Source organism: Marmota marmota, unplaced genomic scaffold (genome assembly GCF_001458135.2).
Source record: "Marmota marmota marmota unplaced genomic scaffold, marMar, whole genome shotgun sequence".
Classification (NCBI taxonomy): domain Eukaryota; kingdom Metazoa; phylum Chordata; class Mammalia; order Rodentia; family Sciuridae; genus Marmota; species Marmota marmota.
Genome location: NW_026000185.1, coordinates 16,008,851 through 16,027,144, shown reverse-complemented (window position 1 = coordinate 16,027,144; position 18,294 = coordinate 16,008,851). Strand labels below are relative to the sequence as shown.

The 18,294-nt window shown below is 47.4% G+C and overlaps 1 protein-coding gene across 3 annotated transcripts in view; it reads right to left on the bottom strand.

Annotated features, from left to right (window-relative positions):
* The window catches only part of Scnn1g (sodium channel epithelial 1 subunit gamma), a 30,358-nt gene extending 15,578 nt beyond the window's left edge, over nucleotides 1-14,780 (bottom strand). For all 3 annotated transcript variants that reach the window (XM_015491570.2, XM_048789648.1, XM_048789649.1), the window contains exons 1-6: nucleotides 14,623-14,780; nucleotides 10,528-10,877; nucleotides 8,582-8,879; nucleotides 6,766-6,956; nucleotides 5,760-5,863; nucleotides 3,021-3,184 (exon numbers count right to left, since the gene is read on the bottom strand). In XM_015491570.2, the coding sequence (XP_015347056.1) occupies nucleotides 3,021-3,184; nucleotides 5,760-5,863; nucleotides 6,766-6,956; nucleotides 8,582-8,879; nucleotides 10,528-10,844 (1,074 nt within the window). In that variant the 5' untranslated portion in view covers nucleotides 10,845-10,877; nucleotides 14,623-14,780. The remainder of the gene's footprint in view (nucleotides 1-3,020; nucleotides 3,185-5,759; nucleotides 5,864-6,765; nucleotides 6,957-8,581; nucleotides 8,880-10,527; nucleotides 10,878-14,622) is intronic.
* Nucleotides 14,781-18,294: the final 3,514 nt, after the last annotated feature.

The following is an 18,294-nucleotide window of genomic DNA, read 5'->3' as shown; positions in this document are numbered from 1 at the left end:
TCCCTTCTTGGACTCCCTAACTCTGAGCCTGACATCCACTCCGCTGCCCACACCAGGACTTAAAAGTCCATCTGACTTCCCCTGACTCTGTTTGATAACAACTTTTCAAACCCTGATATTCATACCCATAGCCACTGCCCCAGCACTTCATCATTTCTTGATAGAATTCCTATAAATGTGCTGCCTCCAGTGTATTGATTACATTTCAACCAAAGTGGTTTTTCCAAAAATTTCAGTACATGGCTTTGCATCCTTTCTCTGGCCCTTTTATACTTGCTGTGCCCTTTGTCTAGGCTCGCTCTTCCTGGCATTATTTGCCTGATACTTGTCCCTCAAGAATTCATCATTTAGGAAGCTTTCTCTGATAGTTTCTGTCTAATCATCCATCCACCTATCCACCTATCCATCCATCCATCCATCCAATATTAATGAGGATATACTATGTTGTAAAAACTGAGTACAAAGTCTTTGTTTCCACAGAGACAAGAACTATTTTGCAAACGTGTGTTTTTTATCTTCCCCTCCGAAAGGCAAGCTGTTGGAAGGAAGGAGCTTGCTGTGTTCATCTTTGAATATGCAGTGCTTTGAACACATGGCCCCATGAAATAAGGAAGGTTAACCGACTTATGACTATGCCTAACAGCTTAACATGCCTATCAAAAATAAATAAATAAATAAAAGTTAAAGCAATACAAAAAATCGGAAGGAAGTCTAGTTTGTTTGGACTTGTTCTTAGTGACCCCCTGCTGACCCCTTAGTAATCCCTGCTTTTTTTGGTTGTTGTTGTTCTACATGCTCATAAATCACATCTAGAGCTGACTGACCCTGCTCTGTGGCTTTGATTCTCTACATCCCAAATTGGTGTGGCAGAAATCTCACCCGGCTCTGTTTACTCGCCATTCATGAAGGCGATATTTGCTCAACAATGTGGGTAGGGATGTCCAAGTTCAGAGCAAAAAGTCAGAGGGCAGAATTCGCTCATTCTTGAACTTTTGCAAGCTCTACTCTCAGATGCTTCGAGAGGTAGACGGCAGGGAGAGGGCAGAAGGGTAAGGGGTGGATGGGCTGCAAAACCCAGGTCCTGCCTCAGCTACTGAGGCAGGAGGATCGCGAATTCAAAACCAGCCTCAGCAAAAGCAAGGCTCCAAGCAACTCAGTGAGACCCTGTCTCTGAAAAATATAAAATAGGGCTGAGGATGTGGCTCAGTGGTTGAGTGCTCCTGAGTTCAACCCCTGGTACCCACTCCCCTCACCAAACAAACAAACAAAAAAACCCAGGTCCTTCTTCCCAGTGCAGATGAGACACTATGGGAAACCAGGCATCAAAACATCACTGTTGTCTTCTGGGAACTTCATGACTTCCCAGTGAACAGAGGTATTGGTGGTCTGTCTTTAGAAGTCTTTTGGAGTCCCAGTCTGAGCAGGTTGGGGGGCTCAGGACATTTTTCCCTTTAGGAAATCAGCATCCACACAGCCCAAGCCGGTACATAACTTCTCTCCCTCATTAAAACAAAGTTCCTCCATGACATGCCTCTGGGAGCATCTGCCCTACCAGACAGCCATCCTGAGGATCTCCCAGTATCTAGCACATGGGAAACACTCAGAAATAATAACTGTTGAATGGGTAGTGATGGATGGCTATCTGAGCCCCCAATGCCCGCCATATTGCTTCAGAACCCAATCCAGAGCCATCCACAGCTGAGCAAGGTGGCATAGCTTTGGCTTCACTTTTACTGGAGTTTGAAGCCAATATAGATCCTTGTGCTTGTCTCCCAGAGATTCCGGTTTAGCAGATGTGAGCTTCGTGAGCTACTGGGTTTGGAAACCACTGCTCTGGAGGAAAAATTTGTGAGGGATGAAGGCTAGGAAGTTTAACATGGCGCATTAAGTTCAGATACAAATCAAGGCATGAATGAAGAGTCCACAGAGAAAATGCTTGAGGGATTTTTTTTTTCCCTCCCACAAATGTTAAAATACCACCAAGAAGAAATGAAAAGTAAAATTATAATGGATGCTGTTTTCTTTTTTCCTTGACAGATTAGAAAAGATTAAAAGTTGAATAATAGGGTGGGTGTGTGGTGGTGCATGCCTGTAATCCCAGTGGCTTGGGAGGCTGAGGCAGGAGGACCACAAGTTCAAGGGCAGCTTTAGCAACTTACAGAGGCCCTAAGCGACTTTGCAAGACCTTGTCTCAAAATATAAAGGGCTGGGGATGTGGCTCAGTGGTTAAGTGCCCCTGCTTTCAATCCCTGGTACTAAAAAAAAAAAAAGTTGAATAATAAATCATGTTGGTTGGACTCCTCAGCCCAGATGTGCTCGTATTGATAGTGTTGAGCTTTGTTGCAATTCATTCTCCAGGATTTAGAGGGTTTTAAATCAGTGTGTCTCCACCCTGTTTGGAGAGTGTCTCAAAATAAAAAAAAAATATATATATATATAAAGGGCTGGGGATGTGGCTCAGTGGTTAAGTGCCCCTGCATTGAGTATTCTCAGCACTCAGTGAGGTCAGAGGTCACAGATTTGGAGAAAGAAGGGGTTCTAGATAAAGGTTAAATCGATGGGAGTCTGAGGGGCTGAAACAGAATTTGAATAGCCCAGTGGCTTTCAACTGGTCTTTAAATAGTTGTTTTCATGCCCTCACAGGATTCTAGAATCCTAGAAAGGAGGATGTTAATCTGCTCTATTTGTATAATTGACAAATATATAATTAGTGTCTGGCACTTTGCTTCTATCAAGTTCCATAAATGCTAGGGCTTTGGGGGGAGGGGGTTGGAGGGAACAAGGGAGGTTCCTTAAATTCTTAAAATGACATCCTGCCTTGTTCAACCCTAGAGAAGATGCAAAGAGAACCTCTGTGTATCTACCAGAATGACCGTTGGGGGGGTGACCACTAGAAAATACAGAACCGCGCTCCCTTTGAAATAAGCACCCTTTTTCCATAAGCTGTGCCTCACGTGGGTTACCCTTGCAAAAAAGCTGTCCTCCTCCCCAAGTATGTGGAACTCGGAGTAGTCTCTTACCAGATGCATTCCAATGGAGGTTGACATTGCGGTCTCGATCTCGGTTCCCACGTCTTCAATGAAGGGATATTCATCCTGCCGATGGATGAGCACCTTAGCCCCCGTGGAGGACACAAGGAAGGGGTTGTACTCTTCTTCATTTATGTACAGGATGACCTGCAGCCCTGAAAAGATAAGGTTCTGTGGTCAAGAGTCCATAAAGCCTTCCCTGGGGGGGGGGGAGCGGACCCCCTCGGTGGTTTGGTAGGCTCAAATCCAAGGCCCAGCAACTGATGGGCAGAGGAAGGCTAGATGGGAGGCAGGCTAGACCAGAAGCTAGACCGGAAGCTGTGTGGGAGCAGGAGCTGTGCCTGGCTTGCTCACCGCTGTGTCCTCAGGGCTCAGCCCCACGTAGGGGCTCAAACGCAGGATCACTGTCACAAGTCTTGCTCAGCACAAGTTCTTGCCGAGCATGAAGGAATGGCTGCTCTGACTGAGGCACACCAATCCACGTGGTCCCTTGAGATGAGAAGTTTGGCTGGACATCTAAAGGGACATGCAGAGCCATGGCTACTGACTGACACCCTCAGGGGATCACCCAGGGAAGAGAGAACCAAAAACGGGCGCATGATTGTTGGCTTAACTCCCCTCCTGGTCCCTGTCCTTGCTCTCTGCAATCTATTATTCTGCGCCCAGTAGCCATAAGGACCTATGGAAATTGGGAGTCGGCTCAGATCACGCCCTGGCCTGAGACCCCCCACTCCCCAGGAGCAACTCACTGGAGCTGGATACAAGGCGTGCCAGAGAATCAACCCACTGTGACTGACAAGGCTGTGGTAACGGAGCCCACCCACCTCTCCCTCCTCGTCCTCTGTCACTCTTCCCTTCAATCAGCTCCAAGCACACCCGTTTTGATTTCTGTTTCTAGAAACACATCCCATTCATTTGATTCTCAGAGCCTTTGTGTTTGCTAGACCCTGGAATTCTCTCTCGTGTGGACCTTCTCATCCTTAAATAGGATGACCTCTCCATGAGGACTTTCCTGAACCTCCTTTTCCACCTCAAACCCCATCCTGACCCCAGCTCCTCTGTCTTCCCCTTTCTGCTTTCTTCTTCACATTCCACTCGTTAGTACTTGCAACCAGATAATGTCTATGTCTGTGCTTGTCCCTTGCTTCAGAAGGCCGAGGGGGCACCTGTCTTGTTCACCGGTGCATCTCTGCTACCTAGAGGAGCACCTTGTGCAGAGCAGATATCAAACCAGTCAATGAATGAGTGTATGATCAGAGTCCATCAGAGGATACACAAACTGAAAGAAGATAACTTAAGAGTTATTCTGACATCTTCTGTTTATGTACAAAGGAACAAAAGCCCAGAGAGAGAGAGAGAGAGAGAGAGAGAGACAGTGATTAGCTAGAGGTCACAAAGCCCTGTGCAGTAGAGCCAGAACTCTGCACGTCTCCACGGTCAGTACCCAGATAGCTTCTTCCTCTGAAGACGGTGGAAGAATCCACAGAATCCCACTGTGTGCTCTGAACCAGAGTTTCTTGAAGTCTGGGTGAGAATACAGATTATACAATGACAAAGGTCTGGATTCCAAATGTGGACTTCCTGTATGACGGGATCTTGCCTTTCCTGGTGGGCGCATTATTTATCAAATCATGTTGCACAGGACCCTTCAATAATTCCTTTTGTGGGTAAGCCAGGCCAACTAGTTGGGGTTCCTAACTTTTCTACAAAAGGAGTAGAGATTGTAGTATTGGCAGGAGCAATGGCAGCATAGGTGGCAGTAGTCTTGTAGTCTTGGTACTAGGAAGTAATGACAGCAGCTAGCATTTATTGTGCCTATGGTGTGTGTGTATGGCTGAATGGTCTCCTGCCTCCCCAAGTTCATAGGTCTTTAGCCTTAACCCCCAACGTGAGGGTATTTGGAGACAGGACTTCATTAAGGTCCAATGACATCTAAAAGGGTGTGGCTCTAATCTGAGAGGGTTGGGGTTCTTTGAAGACAAGGGAGAGACATCATAGCACTCTCTCCACTTGCAACAGAGGCAAGGTCACTGGGGATCCAGACAGAAGACAGCCATCTACAACCCGAGGAGCAAAGCCTTGCCGGAAACCAGATTTGCGTGATCTTGGAATCCCCAGCCTCCAGAACTGTGAGAAATAAATGTCTGTGGTGCAAACCACCCGGTCTACAGCATCTTGTTAGGGTAGCCTGAGCACATTCAGAGAGTGTGCAGCAGATTTCTCCGCGGGAGATACTATCATTAGTCTCACTTTACAGATGAAGGGCAGTCACGTGCCCAAGGTCACACAATGAGAGGCAGAGCTGGGTTCTGGCTCCAGAATCTGTCATCTTCACTAAGATAAAGGCGTGTCTACCTCCTTAATCTCCTACTCAGCACCTCCAGGTTGAACTCCATCGAGAAGCCACCTGCCCGGCATTACTCACCCCAGCCACAAGCTTAAACCAGAAAGGCGTCTCCGCAGCAGGAAGCCTGCGGTGTGTCCCTTGTGCCTCTCTCAAGGGTAAAGAAGAGAAGTCAAAAAAAAAAAAAAAAAAAAAGAAGAAGACAAGAGACACCCAGATTGAAGAAAGTAGGCAACATGGGTGCTGATGGAGATGCTGGACGGATGGGGAAGTTAGTGTCTGGTTTGGGGCCAGGTGGAGAGATCTGTATTTCTGGAAGCCCCAGCACCCCCGGGTTATCCTGCTGCCACCACACTCGCTGTCAGGGGGCCTGGGGGTCTCCTTACCGTACTCACTGCCCCCCATGGAGGTGCTGAGGATGCTCTCGTTTTCTCTGTTGTTGAACGTGTAGCAATTCCCATACATGGGATGGTGGAAGAGTGTGAAGTTCCTATAGATGGAGCAGATGGGTCAGAAAGGGCTGGGCTGGGGACTCCCCCTTGTGCCTCTCAGCTAAAGTCTGGAAGGGCAATGTTCATGGGGCCACCTCTCTCTGAGAACAATGGATGATAGCCCCCGACCCCCTTCCCATGAGTTTCCTCGACTAAAGGGAACCCCTCAAGTCAGGTTCATTAGACTCCGGTTTCCATGCTCCTCCTTAGCCCTTTAGCCAGCTTCTCTGTTCTGATGTGGCAGTCCCTGTGTCCCATGTTTGCTGAAAATTCCTCCACTCTTGAATTTCTCAGCCAACATGTGCACTTTTTTTTTCCATTCAAATTCCCAATCCTAGGAAATGCTCCCCAGAGAAGAAATCCCTTATGGGATTTATGGGACTTATGGGACATAAAGAACCCATCCTTCAGAGAACTCTCATTCCAATCACTCTGTGTATTTTGCAGGGACCAATATGTCCCCTAACATATAGACAGGTGGCAGAGGTTTAGTGTTAAAAAAAAAAAATGAGACAAATCCATAGGACAAGCAGGACCCCTCAGAATGTCCCATCTACTCCTGGTCACCACCAGGAATCTGAGTGTGATCTTCCAAGGGGAAAGGTTGGAAGGCTCACAAATGTGAACACAGGCTTTTCTTTATTCCCTCCCTCCCTCCTGGTCTCCCTTCCTTCCTCGGCTCTCAAACACTGGTCCGCATCCTAGTAACATGCAAAGTTATACACGCACACTCTCAACCACTCCAGGTCATGATAAGTAATTTCATGAGTTTAAAGCTAGTGTGAGCCCATGCCATGTACTCAACTCCCTGATTCTAGAACTGTCTCCTGTGTGCGTGCAAGGAGCCTGGCTCAGAGCTGCCTGCATCCAGAGGCTGAGAGAACTGCCTCCCCCGCCTGACCTGGCATTGCAGGACATCCCGTCAAAGAAGCAGGTGACCAGCAGCTCCTCTGCAGAGTAGCTCATGTTGATCTTCTTCTCCAGAGGCACCTGGGCCATGATGTTCATGTAATGCAGCTTGTACCACTCCTGGATGGCGTTGATGCCCGAGCTGAAGGTGTAGGTGGCACAGTCCGAGGTGTCGTTGGAACACTGTAAATAAGAGGAGAAGCCCGGCTATTACCAGGAGATCTGCTACCTTTTGGAAGGACCGTAAGGATAAGTAATTGAAACTTCGGGTCAGATACTCAGGGGAACGGGAGAGAAGCCTGGGATAAGAATGGTTTTCCTGCCAGGCAGGGTGATGCAAGCCTGTCATCCCAGCAGCTAAGGAGGCTGAGGCAGGAGGATCACGGGTTCAAAGCCAGCCTCAGCAACAGCAAGGCGCTAAGCAACTCAGTGAGACCCTGTCTCTAAATAAAATACAAAATAGGGCTGGGGATGGGGCTCAGTGGTCGAGTGCCCCTGAGTTCAACTCCCTGTACCCTTCCCCCCTTTACTTCTGGCCTTCAGGATAGGAAAGAGGTTAGTGAAGAAGGACACTGGGTCCCACTCTTATGACTCCCTACTTCTGTCTGCCACAGGTAAGAAGTCAAACTACCTTTTTTTGGGTTCCCTGGATAATTAGGGTTTGGCTCAAATGCTTCTGAGTTCCTACACAACCCAAGCTGCTTCCTGCTACATAAACAGTTTAGAAATCTGGATTCTAGCCCAGAATCTGATACTACTTCTCTGCAGGATCTTAGGCGAGGCATTATGCATCCATTCTGTCACTTACAAAATATTGACTGAACTATCATCCTCACCAACCACACAGAGTGGCGGAGAGGACCCACGTCTGAATGATACGATAATGAGGACTTTATAAGGAAATCATGGTACATTCCTGGTGTTTTCTTCAGGGCTTGGAAAGTCTTTGGAAAGGATAGATATCAAGGAATTGACTAGAATATCCAAGAGAATCTTATGACTATCCTATGAATGATCTTAGTGATTTTTTTTTGAATAGGGGCCATTTTTTTTTTCAGGATTTGACCCTCTTGATAAGGAAGTATCAAACAATTCAGGCTATAAAATATAGAAGCATCTCTGTCCTCAAGCAGTGGATGGAGCACGGGGTGAGATGGAGATGGAATTTATTTTCAGTGAGTTAATGCTTCCCAAAAGTTTCTCAAATGGGACCAGAAAGGGAGGTGACCAATCCGGCCACAGCACCTCGTGAAGACCAGCAGCACTGGGACACTGGTGTTTTGTAGTGATCTTATCTATTTTTTTTCCCTTTGGGTGTTTGCACTCTGATTTTGCTTTGTAGGAATTTTCTTTCCCCCCTTTGATACAGTCTGGTGAGATTATCCTTCAAGATGTCCTGCCTTCCATTATTAGCCAAGAGGACATCAGGGTGACCCAAGCATGGCCAACCAGGTGGTCCCAGGATGGAATTTGTATGTTAAGCAATAATAAAAAGCCTGAAAGTAAGTTCTTTTATTCAGCAGCAGTTTCTGAAATGATCTCATCCTTCCTTCCCACCTAGATTCCCAAATCATCTCTCATTTCTCTCTATTTGGGAGGCCCCCATGAGCTACGGGTCACCTCCTAGGACATTTCCCCCGTGTTCTAGGATTGCCTGAGTCAGATTCACTCGCTGGTAGCCCACTCACCCTCACCGGGTATATTTCTTGCAGGGGTCCTCCAGGAGCAAACGGCCTAGGAGAAGAGACCCTGGGCCCACCAGCCCCAGCACCTTCCATGCCCCCAAACTGCGAGCCAGCGAGTCTTACCAGTTGGAACCCCACCACCTCCTTGGAGTCGTGGACATGCACGACGTTGGAAGCCTTGTGAATGATTTTCCTGCTCACTTTCCGCTTCCGGCCCGTGATGAAGTCCCTGGCCTTGCCCCTCTCCTCCTCGTTGAAGACCAGCAGCGGGACCACGTTGAGGAATTTGGGCTGGATGCCTTCCCAGGGTTCTGCCTCCCGACGTTTCCGAGAGTTCACCTCTGAAAAGCCAAATAGGGACTTCAAGGCCTCTCTGGTCTCCTTGTCCAGGTCAGCCAGAAGGTCACGCACGGCACTGTACCTGCCAGGGACGGGAAGGTAGTGTCCATCAGAGAAGGCAAACCCCTCCGGCAGAATGCCATCCCGGCTCCGTGCTGTGGTCCATCAAGACGCACCAGCCTCCGCCCCCACCCACCGCCCATCCCTGTGGCCTTCCCCATTAGCTCCATCCTGAGTCACTGTTGCCTCCCACAAAAGGGAAAGGCTCACGGGTGACCCTTGCATGACATCTTGTGGCTTCACCCCTGCCACCACTGTCTGCTTGCTCTCGGGGTGTGTTGATGAGTTTGTCCCCAACCAGCATTTCTGGAGTGGTGACCATCAGGTACCTCCCCTAATCCAGCCACAGTGAGGACAAACAAATATCTGCCAACCAGGGGGTCAGGCTCCATCTCCACCCCACACACCCTGCCTCTGCCAACCCGTGACCTCCAACCATAGCTGGGAGGGAGGAGGGCATGCCTGTTACCCTGACAACCCTTGAGAACACAGGGGAATAGTGACAAGTGTCTTCAGCCAGCCTGATGAAGCCATTTAAAACTTTTTTCCCATTGCCAAATATTCCCAGTCTCTACCTTAACTCTCCCCTCTCTTTCCTCTCCTCCTTGCTCTGTGCATAGGCAACATAGCACAGGGATTCAGAGTACCAGTCCCACAGCTTAACTACCTGAGTTCAGATTTCCCATCCTGGTTCTTACTGGCTGTGTACATAGGAAACACACATATGCATAAAAATAATTTAATGGTTGTGATTATGAGTTAGCATAGGGTAGATATATTTGCACTACAGCATGAGCCAAGGGGTCAAAGACTGTGTGTAGGTTGCTCAATTCTATGCCTCAGAACCTAGGCTAGACGATTTTTAGATGCTGAGTAATGGAACTAATAATGGCTGGAAGGAGGGAGAGAGGGAAGGAGAAGGGAGAAATGGAAGAGATAAGGGAGGGAGGAAGAAAATAAAGAGACTTAAGAGGTAGAGAATAAGTCTTAGACCTGATCTGGATCTTGAGCTTTTCTGACAGTTGATGACTGGCCAAGTCCGCTTCTTTGGTAATCATGATCATCTCCCCCTGCCCTCTGTTCTCTTCACCCCCGACCCCTACCCTGACAAAATTCTGCTGGATTCTGACCCGGCTGGCAGGTCAGTGTTCCATGATCCCAAGGACTCTGATGACCCATTTAGAACAGGTCCTGCAGCTGCCAATGGGGTAGCACCAACTGCTGATCCAGCCTAAAGCCCTGTGGGGCAGGGCTCACTCAAATGAGGCTTAGCAGAGCCGGGATGCTTCTGGAAGTTTCTGAGTCAGCCTTGAGCTTACATTTTGTGGAGATGGAGAGTGTGGATTTGGAAAGTTGGGAAGAGTGGCTAAGCTAAGGGTTTGGTGTGAGCGTTTATGAGGGGAGGGCAGAGGGTGCAAGTTCATTCCAGACCCAACCTCCAAGCTAAGCTGATCCTTGCAACCTCCCCATCTGCTTCCCCTGAGATAGCCCATCCCCAGAAGTAGAGGATAGACTGAAACCTTGGTACACCTTTGGAGCGCCTGGAGAGGGCAGTTCACCAATGTTGCCAATGAATTCAAATTCCTAAAAGCACATCTACAGGCTGCAGGGGCTTTGGCACCCGCGGGAGTCATGAGCTCCACGCCTTGACCCCTGCTCGCGCCTCTTACTTGTAGGGGTTCATGTTGCAGATGGTGACAGCGGGGAAATCCAGCTTCTGGAAGTGGACCTTGATGGAGACGGAGACAGTGTAGAAAGAGCACACGAGGAGCGCGCACTGCCAGATAATGAGGGCCACCGCCATCAGCGTGATCCCGATCCAGATGAGGCGGCGGAGGCGGCCGCGGGACACCACGATGCGGCGGCAGCCGTGGGTGTTGGTGTTGAGGCAGTACCACCGCATCAGGTCCTTGATGGTGGGTGCCTGAGGGCCTCTCACGGGCAGATTCTTCTTGATTTTGGCTTTGATCTTCTCTCCGGGAGCCATGGCGAGGATGGGACTTGGCGAGCAGGCCACTTACTGGAGGGACAGAGAAGAGCAGGTGAGCTCGTGCAAGCAAGCTGGCTGCTGGTAAGTCCCTGGAGGCGAGGGACCTCAGTGACCTCCTTCCACTTTTCCTCCGTGGGCTGGACAGTCTCCATCCTGAGGCCTTGGCCCCCTCTCCAGGATATTTGTTCTTGGCCACCACAGCTGCCAGAGAGGCTGCCTCCTCCTCTTAGGGCCCCCAGGCCTAGCCCTGTGAGGGCTGGGCCAGGTGGAACCCGCGAAGACTGGCCCGACTAGCCCAAGGACCTTTCGCCTGGGTTTCTGGGGCAGCAGCCCTCAGTGCAACCCAATCAGCTCCTGTCTTATCAGGTGGGGGTACTGCAACGTGCCTTATCGCTCCCACTCACCTGCCCTCCTGGAGGGCAGCCTTCCTACCCCAATAGGCCCCCTGGTGCTCAGGACAGTGTCTGGCACAGAGCAAGCGCTCAGCAAGGTGTTTCTGACAGATGAAATCAGCCAAGGGAGTTTTCTGGCAGCCCCTTCGATCACGTTCCTGGCCCCATTTCTTCCAGCTCATTTCCCTACTGCTTTCTTGAAAGTGGAATGATTTCTGATTCATTTCTTCTCTTTACAGACAAGCTCTTAGCGCTTCAGAGTCCCTGATATAGATGTTAGAAAACAATAGTCTACAACTGACAGCCACCTAATATTTGCAGAGCACTGTGCCACATTTTTTTTTTTGTGTATTTATTTAAAGCTACCATTCATTTGGAGAATGCATCTTGATTTAATAACAGCTTCTGGGGAGAGTGTTGGAAAGCAAATTATTAGATTCATCAACAGACACGATCATCTCAGTCACAGAAACGTTACGGCGTGAAATGATATTCATTTTATAAATATACTAATATACTATACAGTGTATATAATATATACATATACTATGTGTGTGTATATAGTCATCTCATATTTATAATATATACATATGAGATGATTATGTACATTTATAATATATACATATTGTCTCTTAAGTCTCATAAATTTATAGTCTCTATATTAACACACATAGTGTCTCTCTCTCTCTCTCTCTCTCTCTCTATATATATATATATATATATTTCACCTCATGTTTCAACAATTCCACAAAGTAAACGTACTATTATCATCTACAGAGGAGGAGAATGAGCTCAGAGAGGTGAATCAACTTGTATAAGATTGTACAGGAATCTTGCAGCCTTAACCACCATAGTCTATGTCTTTGAGGGGCCTGGTGTTGTACCAGGGACTGCTACGCCCCCTCATTAAAGCAAGAAGCTGGTTAATAGTACTCGAGACTAAAGGTAGAAAGAAAGAGAAAGAATCTTGAGGTATTTAGTTTCTAAATACTCTGGATAGTAAATAGTAACTATTTCTCAAGACTCATGAATACCAGTATAGGGGGAGGGGTATATGCAAACTCTGTCCCCTGTGTGTTCTACAGCACCAAAGCCAAATTAGGACATGCTCTGATTTGGAGGTATACAGAGTGGGCTCCATGTCCTCAGAGGTCCCTTGTCTAATACAAGGACTTAGGTGTGCCCCCATTAAGTTCTTTAGTCAGGATTCTGAACTTGTGGAATTACTTTTTTTTCCCATTATGAATCCATGGAATAGAGTCCAAAATTAGGAGCTGGACCAAAGCTGGGGTCTTTCAAAATTAACAACACTAGTGGGTTTTAAGGCTTACAATGCAAAAGAAATAGAGTGTTGGGGATAGAGGTAAGATATCCAGAGTCAGCCAAACTGTTTCAGAGACTTCTGTGATTTTTCTGGGATGGAGAAAACCATCTATAATATCCCAAATTATGCTATTAGCCTCTTGGCAAGAGAAATAAAATTTATTTTAGTTTATTATTTGTTTATTTATTGCAGAACTGGGAATTGAACACAAGAGCATTCTACTTCTGAGCTAAAGTTTTAGCCTTTTATAAAATTTAAAAATTTTTTTAAAAATATTTTTTAGTTGTCAATGGACCTTCATTTTATATACTTAAATGTGGTACTGAGAATTGAACCCAGTGCCTCACATATGCTAGGCAAGCACTCTACCACTAAGCCACAACCCCAGCCCCCTTTTTTACTTTATTTTATTTTGAGACAGGGTTCCATGAAGTTGGTGAGGCTCACCTTGAACCTATGATCCTTCTGCCTCAGCCTCTGGGCTTGTAGCATCACTTATTTATAATTTTCAATATTACTCATCCTCACCTTTTCCTGTACAGCAATCCCAAACCAAAAAAGAAAGAATGTAACAATTGTTTTTTTAAATCGAGGCCCAGGTTCAATGTCCTGCTAAATAATGCTGCAGCCCAGGAGAAATTTCCTACTCTGCAAATGTTTGCCAGAAGCTGTGATTCTGGAAACTTCTGTCCCCCATCTCATTCTTCCCACTAAAGACAATACCTAGGGTCCCTCTGCTCATCAGTCCCTTCCCTGGGCCTGACCCTGACCCCAGCAGAGCAGAGGAGCCCCACCAATGCTCCCACAAATATTTCAAGTTCAAGGCAAAACAACTTTGGAGCTACTACTGGATTGTGTCACCTTTGAGGAAGAATTAGCTGCAGACGCCCTTCAAAGTGCTTTACAGGTATTACCTCATTCAATTTTCACAACAATCTTCTCCGGTAGGAATCAGAATTTCCCCCATGATACAAATGAAACGGAGACACCAAGGTTAAGTAGCTTGCCCAATGTCACATTAGAAAGTGGCTGAGCTGGGATTTGAATCCAGGAGTCCCTACTTTTATCTACCTGCTCTACTGCTCCTGAAATGACAGTGACAGTGGCAGTAGAAAATAATGACTGTCATTTATCAATCCCTAACTGTGTCCCGGCACCCTACTTAGTTCTTTTTACATATTACCTAATAAAATTCTCACTACAAATTATATGAGATATGATAGATCCCCATTTCACAGAGGAGGAAACGGAGGTGTAGAGAGGTAAGATAATCTGCCTTAGGTCACAAAGGTAGGAAGGATTGCAAGGATCCCCCCCCCCAAAAAAAATTCCAGGGTCCTGATTCATGAGAGCAAGTCCCGAATGCACACCCCGGACTACCACTAAGCTCTCCTATTCCCCATGTCACAGTGAAGGAACCTGGGGAGGGGTGAGAAATTTGCTCCATGTCTTGGGCAGGGTTGGTCGCAGAACTTGGAAGCGACCAGGGACCTAAGCTGATGCGCGCCCCTGCTGCATGGAGATCCCTTGAGCCTCGGACCCGTCCCGAGCTCCTCGTGGGAGCCGCTGCAAGTCCTGCCCGCCCTTACGCGGAGCGACTGGGCGCTGTCCTGTGGCCAAAGCCCCCTCTGTCCCCCGGCTGCTGCAGGACAGCTCAGGCCGAGTCCGCCCGCCCAAGAGAGCAGCCAGCCCGCTTCAAGTGTTTGCTTCTTTCTGCAACAAGAGTCCACCTCCAAAGAAAGCATTCCAGAGCGTAAAAGGAGCAGCCACGGTCCAGTCCACGCGCTTCACCGAGGCGGGGAAGGGGGGTCGGGGGAGGGTAGCTCAGGAATGACCATCGCCCAGCCCTGTGACCCGAGCCACTGCGCGAATAGACAAGAGAGCTGCATCGATCGCCCCGGGAAAGTGTCCCTGCATCCTGGTCACCGGCTAGCAGCCGCAGTGATGCCGGCAGGGCCACCGACCCACCGGGCGATCCGCGCGTCCGGGAGGCCACCGCGTACCGCGGCACTCTGGTGCCTGAAACCCTTGCCGGTCCGACCCAGCCCGGCTAGCTCACCTCTCAGCTCCGAAGGATGGGGGTTCGCGTGTGCACCATCCGGGTACGCTCCTTTTCTGCTCTCCTCACCAGGCAAGCATCCCCAGTTGGCGCGCCCCAGGGCTCTTGTGGGAGTGCCTGGGCCCCGCCTCTAGAGCCCAGCCCCCTCAGGTTCTGTCCCCTCCTACCTGCCCAGGTGTGTTCCCGAGCCCGCCGAGAACTGGCGACCAGCCCAGAGCAGGCCACGACTCCGCAGCGCCACCTGCCGTCCCGAAGCAAGCTCTGCGCCCCAGCTGGGCTGGTCCTGAGCCGTTCTAGGTGGCAAAGCGAGGGCCTGCTGCCGCCCGGAGGCCACCCTGCACCTTGCATTCCCCTGGGTCTCGGTAGCACCTCCCATAAGGCACCTCGCAACTCCTCCTGCTGCTCTGTTACTGACCCGGGCCTTTCCTTCTGCTCCAGATCACAGGTGCCTTCCTGCCCCAGCACCAGCAGGAATCTCACTCGGTCTTTTGTCCCCCATCCCCTGAGCATCGCTCCTGACTTGCACCGTGAGGCTGCTTTAACCAGGCCACCCATCCTTTGGTCTGATCAAGTGCCTTTTTGTAAGGGACTCAGGCAGATAACCAACAGAAATGAGTTTGAAAATTGCAACTGGGAGGAACCACATTGAGATCCCTCCGCCACTGTCCCTTTTGAGTCGGGAAGAATTGAGACCCCAGGAGGGGAAGGGGTCTGTTCTCACAGAGAGCTTCTCAGATGCACGGTCACCTACTGATGTCTTGTTAAAATGCAGGGGTAGGGTGGTTCTTGAGAGTCTGGGTGTCTGACTTCCCAGGAGATGCCTCTGTTGATGGCCCAAGATGACACTTGGAGCCCCAAGGGTTACTTACTGGCCCTGGTGGTGGAAACAAGCCCAGCATTACTGGAGGGCAGCTTAAAGAAAATCTTTAAAAACTCCACCGTTTTTTCTTACAATATATGCTCATTGTGAAGAATATAAATGGTAATCCACATCCCCCACTAAATAAGCACTGTTAACAGTAAGGTTATTATTTTGTATATATACCTACACACATGTATACTGTATATATATATGAATTCGTGTGTGTTAAAGATAGAATTTTGAAATATATGTTGTTCCTAAATTTCTGAAGTTTGTTTTGATGATTATACATCATATTTTTCCTCAATGTAAAATGAAGTCTGTTTTTTCACCTCATGATACATTATAGGCAACTTTTCCTTACTTAAAATGTACATTTGCTTAAGTATTCCATTCACATAATTGAATCGATTTATTAATACATGTATTGCCTCCAGTTTTTACCAATATATTCTCTGCATAAAATCTTCATTTATATCTCTAATTGTTTTCTTGGGATACATTCTCACTGGTGGGATTTTTTTTCCCCCTGTCAGTATACTTACTCAGTTTGATCTGCAAAACAAAAAAGTACAGTTGAGAAAAAGGCCAAACAGTATATAGACTAGAAAATAATAGATTATGTATGTGGTGTCTTTCTCTATATGCTTACGTACAGTTTTTAAAAGAGGTCATCTCTTGAGGTGGGTTTACATGGGATTTTTACTGATCTCTGTTGTTGTTGTTGAACAGATATGTTCTGTACCATAAAAATAATGTTTATGAAAGGTAACAAGCTAGTTGATACATTATAGGATACAATGAACTTAGGCTTGACCGATCTCTTTTTAAAAATCCACTTAAAATTGACACAGTGAAATGTTTGAAGGGTACAATTCAATGAGTTCTGGAAATTGTATATTCTTATATGACCATCCCCATAACAGACACAGAGATGGGCAACATCTCAGCACGTTTCCTTAACCCCTTTCTACTCCGTTCTGGTTCTTGGGTACAGAGTGGTGTCGTGTCTACACCACTCCTGCCATCATAAGCCTCTTGTCAATCCCACATCTTACCGGGGATCACCTGAAACACTCCACTTTTGGTACCTAGTTCTAATTCAGGCAGGACCATGTTTATTTCAAGAATCGAAAATAACCTTGAACTAGCTTAGCTAAGTTGAAGAATGAAACAGTTTAGCTTACGTATTGGGAAGTTTGACCTCAGGCTCTGCTTTAAGCTGGAGTTCCAAAGGTAACCAGGACCTAATTTCTCTATGCTTGAGTCTCTGAGTCTCTGATTTGCTTTCTTGGTGTTTATGTCATTCTCTGACCCATGAAGTCATAAGATGGCTCTGCTGGTTCCAGCCTGCACATGTACTGAGCTCAGAGTCTAGTAGGACTGATGGATCAAGTGTAGCCTGTAGGATCCAGTCTGAGCAACACTTTTTGGGTTTTACTGTGTTGCTTGAAGCTTGTTCTAACCCCTAATCGAACAATACCATGAGAGAGGGGGGATGTGTTAACCTGTATCTTAGCCCATATTTTACTGCTATAAGAAAATACCATATCTGGGTAATTAATGCAGAGAATGAATTTACTTCTCACAGTTCTGGATTTGGGAAGTCTGATAATCAGGAGGTCAGGATCTGCTTTTGTACTCCATCATCCCATGGCAGAAAGGCAAAGCGTGCCTGAACAGAGTTTATCTAACACACATATTTTCATAGGAAGGCACATAGTAAGGCAGAGGAGAAAAAGAGATCAAACTCACAGCTTCAAGCCCTTTTATATCAGCATTCTCCATGCATGAGAGCAGAAGCCTCAGGTTCTAATCACCTCTTGCCAGTGTGTTTTGGAGATTTACTTTTTAACATATGCTTTGTGTGAGGCGGGGGGCACATTCTAGTCCTAGCAATCGGCTTAGGTTTGGATTGCATGCTTCACCTCTGGGTAGAATCAGCTTCATTTAACACACGTGGGCTAAAAATGGGGGTGGGGTGGTTCTCCAAAGTCAGAGTCAGAGTCAATTCTGGGTTTCAAAAGCATCCAGTCTACACAATTCCTTTCCTTTCACCTTCTTTGGCACTCAGAACTGGTGATTGTCTTGGTGAAACACCTTCTTCTCTTGGCTTCTCTGACGCATTGCTTTCTCTACAATTTACTTAATACTCTTTGTAACTTTTTGCAGCATCTCTCTGTAAAAACCCAGAGTTCCTGTGTTGTCAAGGATTAGTATTGGGGTTCAGGGTCTCAGGAGGCTAGTCATGAGAAATAATAGGAGATCTTGAAACTTCTAGAAAGTAGGAGATCAAACGTGTCCAAAGTGGATCTGAAGACTTGGTCAAACTGAAATAAGGGCTGAGATCTAAGTTTGTGGACCAGTGGGAATAAATAGCTTTGCTGTAGGTTTGATTCTTTCCAGGATTCCTGAAGCTCTAGAATGATGTCCTTCCGTTCATGTGATTCCCTCCACCAGGATGGGATCAAGGCTGTTATTTCACATTGCTCATTGAGTTAGAAACCTACTATCCTAGGTCATTAGGGAGTAGGAACCGGGGTGTTTAGATTCACTTGTGTAAGTTTCATAATCATTTTTCTGATGCTGCTTCTCTTGCAGGAAGTTGGCTGCAGACGATCAGCACCGTGGACAGCAGCCAAAGATGGTCATGGTTTCTTTCCCCTTCCCTGTAGGTCTCTGGTGGAATGCACATTCCCTTAAAATGTCACTTGCAATTTGGGGATGGACACATTGGAAAGGATGAAGGGGCCCCAGCAAACTTCCAGCTGCCGGCTGATGATTGGCTCACAGTGGCCCCAGCAACATCT